General features: G+C 37.4%; 1 protein-coding gene across 1 annotated transcript in view; it reads left to right on the top strand.

Moving 5' to 3' along the window:
• eys (eyes shut homolog) overlaps positions 1-19,381 on the top strand; it is a 151,984-nt gene that overhangs the window by 12,753 nt on the left and 119,850 nt on the right. The window contains exons 7-15 of the mRNA XM_030772255.1: positions 2,980-3,198; positions 4,265-4,392; positions 5,646-5,760; positions 8,963-9,122; positions 12,706-12,810; positions 14,355-14,494; positions 15,089-15,252; positions 15,925-16,178; positions 16,881-16,985. Coding sequence (XP_030628115.1) covers positions 2,980-3,198; positions 4,265-4,392; positions 5,646-5,760; positions 8,963-9,122; positions 12,706-12,810; positions 14,355-14,494; positions 15,089-15,252; positions 15,925-16,178; positions 16,881-16,985 — 1,390 coding nt within the window. The remainder of the gene's footprint in view (positions 1-2,979; positions 3,199-4,264; positions 4,393-5,645; positions 5,761-8,962; positions 9,123-12,705; positions 12,811-14,354; positions 14,495-15,088; positions 15,253-15,924; positions 16,179-16,880; positions 16,986-19,381) is intronic.

Below are 19,381 nucleotides of genomic sequence, written 5' to 3'. Positions count from 1 at the left end.
AAACCTGCAGCGTAGAGACAAGGTTAGTACAAAAGATATATATATATATATCTTTTGTACTAACCTTGTACTAACCTTGTCTCTAAATTGTAAATTGTAAGGGGCTACGCTCCGGATTGTTACTGTGTTGTTCTATATGACGTTTCAGTGTAGGCCATGGTGTACAAACACAATGATTTCCACATGGCTGTGCTCACACATGACCTGCTCTTACACAGAATAGCTTCTGTAATTAAATTATTGCCCACCACTTCAATAGAGAGTTGAGGTAGAGTGAGTGTGAATGTATATCTGCCTGACACTGAATCCTTGGAGCACAGCTCAAAGCCTTGGCCTCAGGAGCACAGTTAAGATAGCGATTTCATTGCCAATACTCTAGTAGAGTCATTTTCAACCAGATTGTGTCCGTTCTAACCTTTCCCTTCATAACAAATGAAGTATTTCTTATTTTGATAATACTGTATGTCTCTCCTTGGCACATCTTAGTAGGGTATGGAATAGACATTGAATGATGAAATATATGCATTAAATAGATACATTTTGTGTGTATCTGTGTATAAAGCCGAGTAGCATGCAGCTCTATGTCAAAAGAGTCAGTGTAGTTCCTATCCTTTTACACCTTGTTTTTGTTTGAGCACCTTGGTAGGTTCCTAAAGAGCGAGTGTGTGGAGTTGCAGTGTTACTTGCTTTCCTGTGGGGTTAACAGCCTCCCTGACTCTGCCGTGTCTGTCACCTCATTAATCACTTGAAAGTTAGTGGCTGGCCCAGCACACACTGCCCTCACAGGCCAAAACCCACACGTACATAATAATGAGAGAAACTCACGGGATGTTTCAAATGAGATTTTTCTTTGATTCTGCACTCTTGTGCTTTTCCTCTAGAGTCTGGGGGTATTTATATCAAAGTATTAGAGTGTTAATAGGTCTTCTCCCATGGGGCTTCCCATGGGATATTCTGTTAATTGTTTTGTTATTCACTTACACCTTCATTTTTGTAGTTATTCACAAACAGATATTGTGTGGCATTTGGTTTGAATGAGCATGTGTTGTTGGCCATGCTGGGAAGATATTTTTCTGGGTAAAAGCAAAAGTGTCAGAAAAAGCAATAGCCTTGTGGAAATAAAGCATGAATGTAGCCTAATAGTTTCTTGCTTCAAAGTTCTTATCCTGATTATGTATTCAACTCAAATCCAACACTTAGTTGTATGCCAGCATACTGAACAACAGTGAAAGTCACTGCATTGCAAAACAGAAAGAGGAAAAAAGGACACGCAGAAGACAGTTCTCTGGATAAAAGTGGCAAAAAAGTTAAAGTGTACTTTAAACTTCAGAAAGAAGCCCACTTTTCTAATAGAGTTTCCTGCTGTGAATTCCATCTAAAACAAGGCAGGAGTATCCACATTGAGATTGATGCCCAATGATGCAGTCTCTAAAGTGATCAGATGCCTTAGGGATGGGCGAGCTCGTATCATCAGGGGGATTACCATCTAGGAATATGCTAAGAAAAGAGTTACAAGAAAGATAAATGAGTTAGCACCTGCTGAAGTACAACAAAATGAAAAGCATCACCTGGGAATAAAATCAAATTATTTTCACCTTGAACTTACGGAGGCTGTTGATTTCATCTAAATTTAACCAACGTGGAATAGATGTCAGCCTGGCATTTGATGTCAGCGGTACATTACTTTGCATTGATACCTGGGTGCTCTTGGCCAAACCTTGAGTCTGTGCTGTCAGGTCATTTTGTTTTCCAGTGAAAGCCAAAAGGATGGCTGCTTTATCTGGACATTGTGTGTTTGTAAGAAACCTCACCATCAGGAACTGGAGTGGCTCTTCTGCAGGAGAGTGGGTAAAGGTTACAAAGATTTTTATACTCTCATTTTTCATGAGACAGAGAGTTCAGTAATGCCACTCTTAATTTTTCTGCACATTCTTACAACCAGTCCATTTTTCTGTTCTCAGTGTGTATTTAAAGTTCTGGAAAGTTCTGATTTATCCTTATCATACAGTCAATGTGAAATGTTATTTTGAAATGTGCCACAAGTTTAATTAGACTTTCACTTAATAACTGATTGAAGAGCTTGTCATGTTTGTTCTCTGCATCCTCTAATAGTGAAGAAATGATTATGTTGGCTACAAAAAAAAAGATGACAAAAAAGAGAAAACAAAGAGAATTACAAAGCATGAATTCTTTTGTGACTGTAAATAAGCATCTTTTCTATTGGATAGTTATATACTTGCTCAGCCAGTGAAATGAATGGCATGTGTATGCAGGTGGTGAATTTAAGGTTACTTCATGTCTTTAATCTTCAGAGACAGTGGTTGTCTTTTGATTACATGTTCATTTGATGTTGAACTCCCATGATGTTCTCATAATAGCATGACATAAATGTGACAGGTACACTGAGAGTATTCTCTCAATACGACCATTAAATCCTTCCAGATTATTACAGTAGACAAGAAAATTTTTATCACTTTTTCTATTCACTGATGTTTTTTTAAAAAGAAAATTGAGGTGAAAAGAACTTTCTGAAGGGGGTTCAAAGAGAGGATGCTGAAAAAGGTGTTTAGCACTGGGAGTAGTGTAATTTACTATGGCTCTGATCGCACACGAACAGTAAATTACAGAGAATATTGGTCAACTATGCTTTTGCTTAATAACTGCTAGAAATATCCCCTTTTGTTAGTGTTATGGACAACTTATACAAATACAAATACAAAGCTCATTTATCTTAATGGAAAATAGTTTTCTTTCCCTATTGTTTTGCCCTCTCATCACAAGATGTTTGATAAGAATTGTCTTCAAAAGCCTATAAATTCGTTCAATTTAATATGTAAATAGTTTTATGACAATTAATGTCACAATCTGACATTATTTAGCTAAAAAAAAGTCTTACAATAGGAAGACAATGCATAACATAGGGGTATGTAAACAGCGCATAGTTCTTTTATTTTTAAAGACAATTTCAATTGATTGCAGTGGCACTGCATTTTTGTTTCAGGGGCTTTCTGTGAAGAGTGGAGCGCTTTCTGTGTCTTGAATCCATGCCAAAATGGAGGCAGCTGTGAGGAGAGCAGTAATGGATATGTCTGTACTTGCCCGGAAGGATTCACAGGCCTTAACTGTGATGGGGACATTGGCAACAACTGCATGTCATACGAATGTCAGCGAGATCAAGCATGCGCCACCGAGGAACATGTGAGAGCTGGACATTTTTGAACATCTGATTTAGCCTTGAAGGAAATTATTTATGTAAAATGTCATATGCAAATTAATATGACATCACCAAGGCAGGGAAGCTTGTGTCATTTTGAAGGTTATAATTACAATCAATAAATTAGTTTTGATAGGAAGGTGCAACTGGCATTTGTATCAGTGTTGATAGAATTGGTCTGAAGTGTAGCAGACTGAAGTGCCAGAGGGAATTGGTAGTTATGAAAGTCTCTTGTATTTGTAGTCTGTAAGTCATGATTTTCAGCCCGTGTCTGTACAGGCATTTAATCATGAAGTTCTAAGTGGCGATGGTTTGCCTGTTATGAGTGTAGATAAATTAGACAGTGCAAAAGGATGGACTAATTGTCTTTTCTGCCCTTCATTTTCTTCATCAAGAAATGTGCCACATGGGTACAGCAATAACTAAATTTCATGACATACAGTAAGACTTGACTGGCTCTCATGACACAGACACACATTCACATGCACACACGCACGCACGCACGCATGCAAGCACACACACATAGATACTCATGCACACACGCGCACACACACACACACACGGACACACATAATAATGCACGCACATTAAATTGATCTGGTTGACATTGATTTTGTCTGTGTGAGATGTCCTGCTAAAGGAACTCATCTGTATGAAAATGAAATAATCCTTCACCTTTACAACTGCACCAGGCTTAATAACTGTGGAAGTCTCCATATTCCTATCATCTGGGGCTGCGCCTCTATTATTTTTCTCATCTCTGAAAGTCTGAGTCACAAGTATTATTGATGTCAAGATCAGTTAGAAATAGTTGGGAGTGTAAAGACAGCTAATGTCTCTCTTTGTTTTAGCCACTATGTTATCATGCTATTGTGTCTATCCATTCTTGCTCTTTCTATCTACCTCCACACTAATACTATTTGTTCTTTGTCAGATTGTCTGTGTTGATATAGAATTCTGAATGATATATTTTACTGTTAATTTTGTCACGTGTAAGTCTGTTCTCCCAATCTGACACATAGTCTATTTTGTATTGGGCTGCGTATGAAGACTTCCACGTGCGCTTGTGCAGATGGTGCTGTGGGCCCACAGTGCAGGACACCCAGCCAGCCCTGCAGCCCTTCTCCCTGTCTCAACAATGGCAGCTGTGTGTCTCTGGGTGACAGCTACTCCTGCAGGTAGGACATACAGAGAGACTAGGCTTTTCATTCCAGCTCATTTCTGTCAGCTCTGGTGCACAAAGCTATCCTATTTCATCTGATTATTTGAGTTAATGAAATTTATCTTAATGGAAAATGTTTGCCCTTTATTGATCTTTTCCCTGCAAACTAACTACTAAATAATTTATATAAATAAACAGTTAATAATAGTAGTTAATAATAAAAAGAGATTCAGCAATAATAATGATAGTTAATAATAATTAATTGTTTGTTTGGTTTAGAGATGGAAGGGGGGATGGAAGCTTACATCATGCTTTGTGAATACAATAGGAGCTATACATGTCTTAATTAATTATCTCTAGTGGTCATTATACAGCTGAAATATGAGTTTGTTTTCAAAGCAGGTAGTTTAGTTGAAAACAACCAATGGAGCTTGTCTTTGCTTTGTTTGGTTTTTAAAATATTCATAAAATTCTTAGTATAAGGCATGATATCTTGTGACAGTCTTTGAATTGCTTCCGGCTGATAATGACTAGAGAAATGGATGATACTTTATTACTTCTTACCCAAGATAGGTTATTCTGAGGTGCTTTTAGAGCTATTGCTTCACTTATTTCCTGCTGTATATCTCTGTGGATTTGAATGGCAAAGATCACTTGAGTCAATAAATTCAAATGGGCTCTCTGAGCAAATGGCAGTTGGAAAGAGGCAGCTGAGAAACGATGAATTAAAAATGTGAGGCAGGAGAGAATAAAAGGATGAGTATGGGAACATACCATGTGGAGAAGAGCATGGAGGCTTTGTGTTGGGGGGTCTTATTGCTGAGGCCTGTGTTACTGAGAGTGCGTGAGTGAAAGAGAAGAGCGGATAAAGGCAACAGGAATCTGTCACATGGGAGCTAGTGTTAATAACTCGGGGATCATGCCTCAGTGTGACCAAATAACATCGTTTAGGAAGTCTCATCACCTAAGATGAGAAATGTGATGTTGCCGAGAAAAAAAAAAGCCACAATTCTTTTGCAATGAAAGTATTGAGCTAGTGCACTGCATTACAGATAGCATATTGGCGTAATATTGTCTTTTGTCTATGTACTATCTATGTTTGTAGTGTATGTTTGGTGCACGCAGGTGACCATTTTTGTTCAAACACATAATACTGTAATGAAACACAGTGTTACATTATAGGTTTTTTATAATTGAAATTTCCTGACATCAATCATGGCTTTCCATGAAAAGGTGAGCTGGTGTTAATGGCAGGCCTCATCCTTACAGGTGCCCGAGAGGCTTTTCTGGGAAGAACTGTGAGGAAGTAATTGACTACTGCAGGCTGCTCAATGTAAGCTGCCTCAATGAAGGATTGTGTCTCAACTTAATTGGCGGATATAATGTAAGTAACCTAATATGTGGAAAAACTAATGAAACACTAGGAAACAGCAATGAGAACAAAAGTCTGATAACATGTTCTGTTTCAGGCTGCATGTGAACAACAGCTGGTTAAAAAAAAAACAAACAAACAAACAAAACAAAACAGAAATAATAGAAATAAAAAATTTTGTGGCAAAACATCTGTTTTTTTCTTTGGTTTTTTTTTGTTTTTGTTTTTTTTTTCAAAGATATATTATTATGACAATCATTATCATTAATTATTATCATTGTGGCAATATAATGATGTTGTTTGCTAATTTTTGCAATTATCATACATTTAATTTCCTATATGGTTGAATTGTCATGACAGCTTTCTACAGGTTGTGATTGTACCTATTTTACTGAATCAGAAAGAGGATGATTAGGACTTTGTTGGTGTGTCTGATCACCTCTGTGCATGTTTATATGAGTGAAGGCCTTTGTGTAGTTGAGATCCATGGTACTACAGTACAGAACATAGACCTGTTAGTTGTCCATTACTGTATTTGATTTATATGTTACATTTGAGACCTTAAGTTTGAGAGGAATGTGAAAAAGCACTTTCTGTTATTACCTCACACACACTGGTCTAAGTAACACTTGCCCTTTCCGTTAGCTTGCCCTGAAATACGGCTAAAATAAGGCCAGCAGCACACATCAGCATATTGCATCACTGACAGTTGGTAGGGTTCTGTTGATTTATAACAATTTCTTTTGAACGGTTATCTGTGTGTACGATATATGTCAGTGTCTTCAGCTTGCAATCATGTCCTCAATTTCAATATCATTTTACTGTCATATTACCTGCCCCATGCACTCTATGAATTATGCCCCACAGTCACACATAAACATGTCTGATACATGTCCATCCATACCTGCTGTGTGTGAGAGAGAGAGAGAGAGAGAGAGAGATGCATTATCTTATAATGGCATTTGCTATGCTTTTTTTTTTTTTTTTCCTGTGCTTTTTAATTCTCTTGAAAAATGTCATGTTTCGTAATGTTGCCATACTGAATCAAACAGAATTAGATTACAATGGAGATGCAGAAGGCTAAAGACTCTGCAGCATCAAGATAGGTGTATTAACCTGTGTTGCAACATATTTGTACCAGTTTCGCCAAGCTTTTCAGATATCTACATCAGAGTCCGAATTTAAACCCTCATTTAGCAAACAGTAAAAAGCCAGGAAAAAAGGAGAAGAAGAAGAACAAGAAGAAGAAGAAGAAGAAGAAGAATAGACCATTTTATATGTCTGGGTAGTTATTTGAACAATTTTAGGAATAACATATGACAACTAGCTTTCTGTCAGAGGTTTTGGGAGGATGCATAATTCTTTTCAGACGGAACATGAAGATGTTGCTTAGCTCATGTTAGCAAGCTAACAGGCTAGCTCTGGCCCAGTGCAACAGGCCAAAAATAACAACATAGAATTACAATAATTTAAGTACATTTCAAGACGTTTCTTAGAAACTGCAGGCTTTAAACAATCAATTTGTCCTTGTTTCCCCTGTTGTTTCACAGGATGTTTTTCTTCACTGTTGTATCAGGAGCCACCAATAAGCTAATTGTGTCATGGGAAGCAGCAAGTGTTCCAGTTGCTAAGAATATTATGTATTTATTTATTGGTACATTCTATTTCTGTGTCACTGTATTTGTACCAGGTGGAGAGGAACATTGCAACTAGTGTTGAAGTATGAATTGTTATTTCATTGAAATATTCACTTTATTACCATATGTAATACTAGAGTACAGTGTAAAATATGATAAAACCCAAACCTAAATGATGTGTCGCATGAATATGTTGAATGAAGTATTAGAACTGTGTTGGTCTCCATCAGTCCAGATCTGAGAAGTCAGACCTGTCACTAGGTGCTTGGTCTGAGAGGCAAGACTCTTTCAGGCCCCTTGTGGGTTGGCTTCTAATCAGTGTCAGCCATAATCAAAACATTGACAAAGTCCAGAGCAAAGCAGCTGTCTCACTGCAATTTCTCCATCTACAACCTCAGGGGGAAATTATAAGTCATTTGGCAGGTTAGTTTCAATGTTGACCATCAAAAACTGTGTTCCCTCAAATTTTCAATGCAAATGTTCCTGAACTTCAAAGGACTTTATCAAAATTCTTTATCTCCAAAAGCAAGCGAGTCAGATTCATTTTCACTCAGATTTCCTTACTGAAGGAACGGTGCACTGCTCTTTAATGTGACTCAGTTGGTCCGTCAGCCAGTCAGCAGCGATTGAAAGTCCAAATGTGAGACCTGCTAAATTTGGGCATACCACACTGTTTCATAGCCTGTATTATAGCCAAAAAGTACAGTTCTTTATTGTCTGCTAACTATTTGGATGTCAGAATTAAGATTTATATGATAGACAAAGACAAATGTCCACTATTCCGAAAGAAGACCGAATCTGAATTAATGAACATTTGAAAGACCTGAAACAGAGGGCAGGGTTAACTCTTGACAGTCATATCTGTGTTTTTGGACAAATTTTGTGTAGACTGCTTGAACTGTTGTTTTTCCAAAACCAGCCAGCCATGTTACAGTTTGATACTGATCTGTTTAGACAGGTGGGTAACAACTAGTTAGGAAGAGTAAATTATGTTTTCAGACTTCATTTTCAGAGACGCACTGAAATTCATGAAATAATTTAAAATAACTCTTTTTTAAGCTTGATGAGAAGAAGAAGAACAACAACAACAAGAACAAGAACAACAACAACAACAACCCTTTTCGGCATAGTCAAACTGTAGTCCTTGTTTTTTAGTGGCTGTGCAGTTCTCACCATTCTGAGCATATCTGATCAGACATTGTTCTGGTAACCCCTCTGCTGATGTTTGACCCCTTGAATTGATGCAATGCAACTGATAATGGAATGACCAAAATTTTAAAGGTTAGTGAGTTCGACACCAGAGGAAGGTTCCATTACTTTCTCTTTCTAAAATCCAAAGAGGTCAGATTTGTAGGAAGTCACATTTATACCCTAGATTGAAGGGGAGCAAATGGTGACTGTATAGTGCAAGGATGACTCCATGGCAGCTTCGGTGGGAAAGCAGATTGAAAGAGGGGGGTCATGGTTGGTGGCATGAATGTGGCCCATTATCATTCATTACTTGTGCTTGCTGACAGCTGTGACCACTGAAGTTGTACTGCTTGAAGTCAAATGATAAATCATTCTCTTTTTGATAGTGTCTCTGTGCACCTGGGTGGACAGGAGAGTTCTGTCAGTATGTGGAGAATACCTGCTTGATCTACCCAAACAAATGCTTGAATGGAGCAACATGTGTTAGCACGAATCAGCCCACAGCACCAGCCAGCTACACCTGCATATGTCGCTCCGGCTACACAGGTGAAAACAACATCAGTGCTTATTATCCTCATTTTCATCTTGATTTAAACATATTTAGTAATGCCTAGTGCTTTGTAGAAATGTTGCTGTTTGCTGATGATAATTTCAGAGTTGTTAACATAACGTTAGTTCTGACTGAAATGCTTGTTTTTTCTCACAAATTTGAGTGCTTATTATTACTGTAGTCATTTTATTTCTTAGGAAAATCTTTCCTCTGTTTTCCAGAGAGAATAACAGAAAATCCAGTTTGAGTTGGATAACCTGTAGGGTATTGATTTATTCAGATAGAGGGCAGAATGCTTGATTTAGAGGCTAGGCATGCCTCCAGGCTAATGGGCTAAAGCTGTACGAGAACTATGAGGAAACTATCGCATGATAGAATCTTTACTAAAGTGTCTATTTTTCAAAAACAAACAAACAAACTAACAAACAAAAACTGTTTTGAATTAGTAAATTATGACTTTCTAAAGTTTACATCAACTAAGTAACTAGTAGATTCTTTTGCATTACATTTTGACTCAATTTTAAGCCATTTTCTTAACTTTATCATACCTCTAGTGAATTTCCCTCATTAAATTGATGATTTATTAATCAAGTTTGTTTTGTGAACAATTCTTCTGATTTATGAGAATCGTTTTTTTAACCATTAGTGTTTAAGGAAAAAACATACGGGATATCTTTGCTTACATTTGCAATGTATGAGGAAGCTGTGGCTCAAATTATTCCTAAAAATAAATCCATAATTCCATGGAAATATCATAATTCTGCACTTGCATTTCACATGGGACCCTGTCTGCCATTTACCTACCACACATTTAAATTTACATCCTCACCATCGACCCCCTCCCCAATGCCAGCTGCAGAAATTGTTGAACTTGGGCCAGAGTCTGTATTCTGCCTAAATGAGGGCTGTTGCCCTTAGGCGTATCTTTCCCGTTACTCATCTTTGCACATTGCCTTCGTAAGTGGATTATTGTGTAATTTGCTTCATCATGTCTAAAAAATGAAGGGCACATGGAGGTTAGGGTACATTTCATTGGCAAATCTAACAGAATAAACAACATGCAGTATTAACACTGGCACCAGTATGTGTTACAGGATGGATCATCTTTTTAAACGAAATAAACAGACCAATAAGGAGTAAATAATGTTCCGATTTCATTCTTTAATCATAATGTCGAGGAATATGTCACTTCTGGAGAACTGGTCTCTGCGCTAATTTCAAATTCAATGCAGAGTTAAAGCTTTCTCTAAAGACAAATTTAATTGGATACACTTGGCTATCACTTCAACGTGCAGATGCTTTAGCAGTTACATGAGGCTCCAGTAGTAGTGCTTAGCCATACACACACACACAGTTTGGTCCTCTGACAGTCTGATGAAATCCATAGCATTGTGTTACAAAAATGAAGTAGATTTAAGTCTGACCTTGAAAAATAGGTTTCTTAGAAATGAATTATGGGCAGTCATTATCATGGTCTTGATCTATATAAAAGGATATATAGGTTTTTTTCTGTTATGTCAGCTTGTTTTTGCATAGAGTGACATGCCAATCAAATGAACAGTTCATTTACTTGTACATACTAGTCTCACAATAAGAAAGCATCCGATGAAATTTGATTTTTCTTGGTGTTCTGATTTTCTCTGTGGATATATAGACCTCCCACTGAAGTTTGTAAGAGTCCTGCCTAGTTTTGATTCACAAGAAGATATTAGTAGTAGAATTAATACTGTATATTAACCTTTGATGTTTTATTTAAGTAAATAAGACCATTGTTTTCTCGTTCAGTCATTTCCCATTCAGTATTTTTTTCCCAGCATGCAACTGAAAAGGCTGGTGTAAAATGTCAAGCCCCAGATCTCAGAAGTTTAATGTCAAAAAAGAGACTTTGTGGATGTTAAAGACAGATTAGAATTTGGGAATGGCAGATCTCTCCCAGATAAAGCCTTTGTTTCTCTGGCTGTGGCCCTTTGCTCACTAGTCTTAGAATTTGATTTAAGTGCTTGCCAGAAGAAAAGCATTTAGCAGTTGGCTGACTCGCGATTCAGTCCATCTACTGAAAGTTCATCAGAACAATAATTTTTGTTTTTTATAGATCAATAAAAATGCCCGTTAAACTTGCATATTTTGTGTCTGGGATAATATTTAATATAGGAAATAATTATTTGTCAGTTGTTTGAAAAAGCATAATTAGGCTAATAATAGCCTTAAATGTAGTATAGATCTATTGTACACCTGAGAGTTAGCTGGCCTCTAATTACATTTGTACACTGCCTGCAGCACATCCATTTGGTTTCAGTGTGTGCTACATACTTTGATTTAAGAAACAAAAAAATGTAGAGGCTACTAGCAAAATGAATAACTTTGAATAAAATGAATAAAACTATACACAAAGCCACAAATAATTTTGCCAAAGAAATGACAACAAATATGCAGTCAGGAAACTGAATGTTTTGATGTGACCCTTATACATATTTTTAATGCTGTTGTTTTTTTTAATGTTGTTTTGTACATTGCCACTGAAAACTGTAGAGAAAACCATAAATAAGATGGCTTTGGGGTTTGCTGAAAAAAAAAAGAGTGTCTTTATTTTACCAGTTTTGCAAAGGTTTGCATACTGCCATATACAGCATGTGGCCTTGGATTAGACCCAAGGACTGCAGATAAGAGCCAATTACTGTCTGGCTAAAGCCTCCCTGTGCGATCATGAGCTGCCTTTATGTGTTAGAGTTCTGAGTTTCATTCCTGCACCCCATGATGCATCAAAGTCATACAGTGTCCACATGGACATAGTAACATGTTTCATCCTAATTGATGTCTTTTGCCTTAAATATTTATCATAACTAATTTGCATACACATTTCTCCCAGTTTCTAAAATGAAAGCTGTGCTCAGATATATCTATAACAACATCATAATTCACTTTTGGTTAACCTTTTTCGGAACTCTGTGTCGGTTTTTCTGCCCAATATTGTCATTAATATGGTACACTGGCCGGCAGCTGGGGATCTGAATTTCTTGCATGTCTGATTAATTCATGTGGACAGTCTCCTAGGTAGCTTCCCATCACTCCTAGCTTAACCTGTCAATGTTTGACCTTCTCTTTTTTTCCAGGCTTCTCCGTGTTTTCTCTCTGACCTTTCCATGCCCGTTTCAACATATTACTGCTTTATCATTTGTCAGCCTGAAGCTAATTCACTTATATCCTGCTACTCTAGCTGCGCCATGTTAGTCCTCATCAACAACAACATCTGCAGAATTGATTGCTGTGCAGTCATTTCCTGTCAGTAGATTTCTGTAAGCTGTCATTTGCGTTGCTGCAGTCCAAATCACCCTGGTGAAAACTAGGGATGTTTGGTTGCTTTATGATATGTGTGTTTTAATGTACCCTCTTTGCTTTGCCAAATGTTGTTTTATTAAAAAAAAAAAAAGTGTTGTTTCAGCAGCAAGCTGTTTTAAGTTTTTATTTTTTCCTCTTCTTTTTTTTTCCATGAGCTAAAATGTTCAGTGTTAAGTCAGTACCTTCAAGGGAACTCATGTGCAAATGCTGAGGTAACAGTTCATTCGCACTTCTTTTTTGCAGGACGCCATTGTGAGACTGAAATAAATGAGTGTGATTCAAGCCCCTGTCAGCACAATGGGACATGCACAGACTTTGTTGGCTACTACAAATGCCTGTGTCCCTCAGGTACTTCCATCTCTGGTTGCTCCAGTACATATTTGACTCAGCCACAAACTTACTGCCGCACAGCACAAACACAGAGGCCTGACTGACAGCTGAGCAAACCACAAACTCGTATTGCCAGAGCTCATTAGTGCAGCAGAATTGTGTCAATATTGTGTTATGAAATACTCCTCCCTTTTGAGCCGGTTGTATTGATATGGTTCCCCTGTAATTGTTGGTTCTGTTTCACCGTCTGAGGCTTCACTGAGGCTTCATTTGCATTCACTGATACAACGTGAAGCCCACCCAAGAGATTGGCGTCTTTCTGGCTGGGTTACAAATACGCTGCTCTGCCAGCTGCTCCCATCCGTCCAATAATGAGTGCAAAGCCCAGAGTCCCAGCCACTCCTCCCTTAGCCGTGTGAGAGCTTATTGTGCAGAGGAGAAAAAAGAGACAGATCGTGGCAATGACTTTGTAATGATGCACCGAAAATGAAAATCTTTTGGACATCCCCAGACTAGCCAAAGTAATTTCTGGTGTGGACTGAATACCTGGTGGCTTTTTTTTTACACTTTGACAGGAATGGGTATCCTGTTGCATAGTCTTAAGACTAGTCTTCAAGCAGTGCATGTAACCAAGTTCATTTAGAAAGACCGTTTTACAATGAATCACTATTATAATAAAATTAATTTTTCAATTCGAAATTGCCTGGAGCATACTCATTGCAAAGTGAAACTTAAAAGTCAGATAATTGCCTTCAGTGAAAGCATGAGAATGTGGAGATAGAGTGGCTGCACTGGAACATTCTAACAATTCCAAAAAAAAGTATTTTACACTATTCATTCATTCAAATAACTTTTGAACAATGCAAATATTTCCAAAATCCAGTATAAAGCATTTGTACTCTGTGAATGTGCTGATTCCATGGAGATTGCAGTTGTCATTGTGCATACTGCTGCTCAGAACCCTTTGCCTACTCTGCCCTCTTTGAGGGTTTTTCTTTTCCTTTGCTGTGCGATAAGAAAACTCTTGTTTAACCAGAACATTTTTTTCCTGTTATCTGACCTCAAACCTGTATCAACTCTGCCTGTTCAAACAGCTATTTCTGTCACGTCCATCTGGTTAGAGTATATTCTGAATGAGGTGACCGGCAGCTTTCAGCAGTTTGGCAGTGAAGCAGATATATGACTGTAAACTTTATCAGTAGTGTTGGAGTCAGATTAAGTGTTGCTACCTTCAGACTTCGATTACATGAACACAATTCAGTTCAAGATGTTTTTATGTTAACGGACACTAAAATATTTTTGGTTTTTATGATTGATGATATTGATTGTAGTGTTGTTAGGATAAAATGTTCTGAGGGTATGAACAACCAAATAGAGAACTGCTTAACCTAATCCGTGAGTTCACACAGATCCCTCGCTGAATCATGTTTTTTTTTTCCATCAATCAATTATTCATTGCTCACCAATCAGCCATCCTGTGTTGCATTGACTTTTTGATGGGTAATTTTCAATGCACCTTGTTCATTGGTGGATAATCTTCAATTATTTGTTCTTACCTGTAGGATTTGTTGGAACTAACTGTGAGGTGGATGTGAATGCTTGTGCTTTGCCCAATGCCACCTGTCCTCCTAGAAGCATTTGTGTGGATTTACCTGAGGGTCTGAAATACACGTGTAGTCTGCCATGTCCACAGAATGTGCAGGTGGGTCAGCAAGAGTTCAGACTTTTCTGAAACACGTAAACATTCCCCCGCAACCAGATAAGGACAGTGGAACATGTTGATGTATTAATATCGCTTCCTTGGTAATTGCCCCTTAAAATGGTTGGAAATGTTATCATTAATCAGCACATGCAGATTCATATGCAAATGAAACCCATTAACAGATTGTCTTAAATACGCAGCAATCCAGCATCCCCTCCCCCCTTTCATCTGAAAACATCTGGTATAAAGGAGGCAGTAATTTCCAGCAAGTATTGCCATATTTTAAGCTCCTGGAAGTGTTTATCCTCTGTTACCAAATCTACTGTGCTCTTCATGCTTCGGAGGACTAAACAGTCACTGTGTTTTGTCTAGCTCTCAGCATTGCTCGGGAAATTTTTAATTGTCTGGATCATCCCTGCCAATCAAAACAAATCAACAATGATTACATCATATTCTGTTCAAAATAAACACTGAGCACCTCTACTATCATAAAACTACATTTGATTTGATTTGCAGATGTTTGCCTGGTTGAAGGTTCATTTATTTACATTTCAGTGTTTTATTATTTGAAATTTCTACATATAATTTTGACAGCCATGTGCCAATGGGGGAACATGTGTCCTTAATAATGCCACCAGCTATAGCTGTATCTGTGGACCAGGCTGGTCTGGACGCAACTGTTTGGTCAACATAAATGACTGCACACAGCACTGGTGCCAAAATGGAGCTACGTGCATTGATGAAATTGGTGGATATAGGTGAGTCTGTGTTATCAACTCAGAACAAGTCAAATTAAATAAAAAAAGCTATTCAAAAGTTCTGAAAGTCTCAACTGTTGTCAAAATGCAGCAGCAAAATTCAATTTTAAGTGCATCTCACTTCCAAATAATTTTCTGTTACAAAAGCTGTATATTATGCCATAAAATAGGACAAAGAATATTATTTTAAGTGTTAGAAAGATCAAATAAGATGTTACCGCAGTATAAAATTAGTTATGTGGGGAGCAAAACAGTGCACAGTTAATATTGCAGAGGGCTGGTAATAAGCCACGGATGAAAAACTGGAAAAAAAAAAATCAATGACATATTATAATAAATAGAGAAGCTAGAATAGATCTAATTTGGAATTTCAGCATTAATAAGAAAAGCTTTGATCTTATGAAAAGATTGGTCTGTTGAAGACAGGAATAGTAATACTCTTGTCTTTAGTGAGTTTCAATATACTTTGGCATAGGGTGAGTTCTTTATTGAGCTTAGGTTAAAACGCACCACATGAAATGTGACAAATAGCATATGTTGTCATAAAATGGATCGAAATTTTTCAATTTCGTATTTATTAATTTGTTTGCTGAGTTGTTTATAGCCCATGCCCTTTTGCTTTGGAAAGATGTCTGCAGCGATGTATTTGATGTATCTCTGATGTGTCCATAGCTGTCTGTGTCGCAGTGGATTCACTGGAGCTCATTGTGAGCTTGGCTTTGATTACTGCTCTGAACATCGGTGCTCACAATTTGGCACGTGTTTGAACCAGCAACACAACTACACCTGCCGTTGCACGCTGGGGTACGAGGGCAGGTACTGTGAAGTCGAGACAGACGAATGCAAAAGTTCTCCGTGTGCCAACGGTGCCACTTGCGTGGATTCTGTGGCAAGTTACCGATGCCAGTGTGCCCCAGGATTTGAAGGTAAGCTCAGTTAAGTTCCTGCAAAAGGCAGTGTAGGGCCAGTGTAGGCTGCGGTCATATATAACTAACAGGACAGGCAGCAGTTTATCACCTAGCACCAATCCCATCCTTGTCGATTCACGTCTGTTTTTCAGGATTTGAACACGAAAAGCAGTGATTTAATGAGTGAGAGGCCAATGGTACACACCAGCTAAGGGACATTAAGCATGTGATTGTCACATATTCATTGATTTACAAAGGCTCCTTCACACAGATGTGTACTCCCAGAAGAATTATGGGAAAATGCTTTTAATTACCATGAAGACAAGACCAATTGTGTGTCAATGTGATTATTTATTAATACATAACATTTGGAGAAATAGAGGTGAGCTGATGGCTTGTGTGAAATTGTATTTAATCATTGCACTCTATTCACCATGGAATGTAACAAATCACATATTAATGTTTGTAAAGAAGTTTAGTTTACAAGTTCTGGGCAGCAAATCAAGCATGCTAAAATTGAAATGGTGGCATCCATGCATTTCTCAAACATCTGCACTTCAATCTATAACTTTGGTTTTCTGATTCTGTTTGAACACATGTATGTGTGAATCAAGCTGATCACAATGTGTGTATATATCTAACTGAGACAGTACTTAAACATGTCAGGAATTTGAGATTGTGCTCTCATAACTGTACAGTGTTTTTGTGTTTGTCATGCAGGCCGGACCTGTTTAGAAAACATCAATGACTGTTGGTCCGGACCATGTTTAAATGGAGGCTCCTGTGTCGATCTGGTCAATGGCTACATTTGTGATTGTCCTTTTGGTAAGTACAAAAGGATATGGTCTCCCAAAAAAAAAGACATGTTTTATAGTGTATGCCTCCCATTAACCAATAATTATGATAGTAATAAAACATGTTTATTGACATGGACTTTCCTCTTTTGTTTGAGGAAAAAAAAACATTACATTCGGAACTGCCGTTACCTTTGAAGAATTATCACAAGTGCTTCATTATGAATAATGTACTTTGCATTCAGATTTAGTATACTGTATGTGGCTTTGTTTAGTACTAATGCCTGACAGAAACATGGTGGTATACATGCTTTATATGAACCTGATATTATGTCAGCTCATACCTCACGGGGAAAAAAGACGTTAGTGTAAATTTTCAGTGTTTATTGAAATGTTTCCCTCTGGCATTTCCTTTAACGTTATGTTGAATGAAAACAGAGCACCTTCTTGTCAGTTAAAGTTCCATTATAGCAATGTTATGGTTGGCAGATTTTACGACTTAGGTGTCTTTAATCTTTTTAGCTTTTTGGAAATTGAATTAGTTAAGTGGTTTGTGATGTCTACATCGTAGATTAAACAAATTTAACAGAATAGGATAAACCCAATTTTCACAATATTACTTGATTTTTCATCTTTTTCCTACCTCTTGGTTCTAATATTCACAAAGAGAGTTCTATCTTGTGAATTTCCTGGTAAGATCACACCTTATTTTAGCCCCTGTGTAAAGACAGTGTGGGTGTTTTTCCAGTTAAAAGGTGTGTTTCTACTATGGAAGAAAAATGACACATGGGGAACAGACATGGTGAAAGTCCCTGTATTCCTTTGTCTGCCAATTCTTAACCATTTGTTTTTTAAAGGATTGTTCACTTACTAAAGGAAGTTTTGCAGATGGTTTAAAAACAGACTAAGGCTCAACCAGACATACAACTGACGGTCCTTCTAATCAAATTTGACTCATCAAGTTTACAAACCCAGAACGCAATTTTCTCATTTCATATAATATTTGAGTAGAACAAGCATACGTTCAGTGAGGCAACTGTAGGAAACCTGGTTAAGGGGAGAGATGTTGGAGTATTGATACATAATATGCAACCATTCTTTGTTACCATTAAATATCAATAAACATAAGTAAGATGGTGTTTTTCTTTTTCACCGCCCACCTTCTCATAACAAAATGCAAATGTTGAACATCTGCTCATTTCTGCTTATACCAAACTGCCAATCAAAATCACAAGATTTCTCCAGGCAAGACAGCATACAAGCATTTGTAGTACTCTTACGTAAAGTTTTATTCCATTTCTGACAAATAAGCCTGTATTGTTTATTTGACTAAACCCTTCTCTAATCTGTCGTATACTTTGGACTTACTCCCAGAGGGCAGGCTTTTTGGAAGATGTGTGCAGTGTGTACCTATTATCTATAGCCTAGTGTAACATATTTTAAGCGTTCATAAATATGCATATCATATTGCTCTTGCCGGTTTCTTCAGCGTATGGTGTGTTATTTCCTTAATGCTATCTACAGTAATTTGCATTGTCAGGGCTTTATTTTAATTATATCCCTCCAAGTGTTTTCCCATGGTGTTGCAACAAGCTCTTGGGTGGAAACATATCAGCCTCACGGTTCAGGAGACTAATAAACACAAATACTTACTGTGACAATCCGTCAACAGGAGTGCATGTATTTGGCAATGCACATCTAATTATTTTTCTAAATGAGATTCTTCATTGCACACACAGAATCCAATGTAGCTTGAAATGTGGTCTTCTCAAGATATTGCCTTGATGGATGAGTTGCTGGTTGATGTTGCTTATAGTCAATTTTTATACTGAAATATCTGCTGTACTCTTATGACGCATTCTAAGGCTTTTGCGTCCTTTGTTTTACAAGGAGGGCTTCTAGTCAGTATACTGGAGAGTCACAGTAGCATTGTGGGAAAACATGAGGACTTTTATCATAGTCAGGTTTTTGTTTTTTTTTTCTTTTTTTAACTGTGTGGCGTAAGAATGTACAAGCCTGTGTAATGTTGCTCTTCTATTCCGTTGCTCTCTGTTGAGGATTTAATTTAAAGGAAATTTTAAAGTAAGTAAGAGCAAACTCATTAATTTCTATCACACATTTGCTCATTTTTGTTACATTGAAACACTCAATTTAGCAATTAAAGTAAGCCATTGACTTCAGTGTCCCTTCTCCTGACACTAAAAAGTTTGATTAGGAACCAGACAAAAGGGTTATCCCAGAGACTCAGAAAGGCATTTGTCCCTATATGAAAGGCATATTGCTGGAAAATCCTTTTTTTGGGTACATTTGTTATGAAGGAAATTTCATCATGAATGAATGTTTGTATACAGTTAGATTCTGTAAATGCTTTTTTGCAGTTGATTATGTACCATTACATTATAAATAACTGGACAATTCATTCACTAG

Source organism: Chanos chanos, chromosome 4, assembly GCF_902362185.1.
Source record: "Chanos chanos chromosome 4, fChaCha1.1, whole genome shotgun sequence".
Lineage (NCBI taxonomy): Eukaryota > Metazoa > Chordata > Actinopteri > Gonorynchiformes > Chanidae > Chanos > Chanos chanos.
Note: the sequence above shows the minus strand (reverse complement) of the source record. Positions and strands in the feature narration are given on the sequence as shown.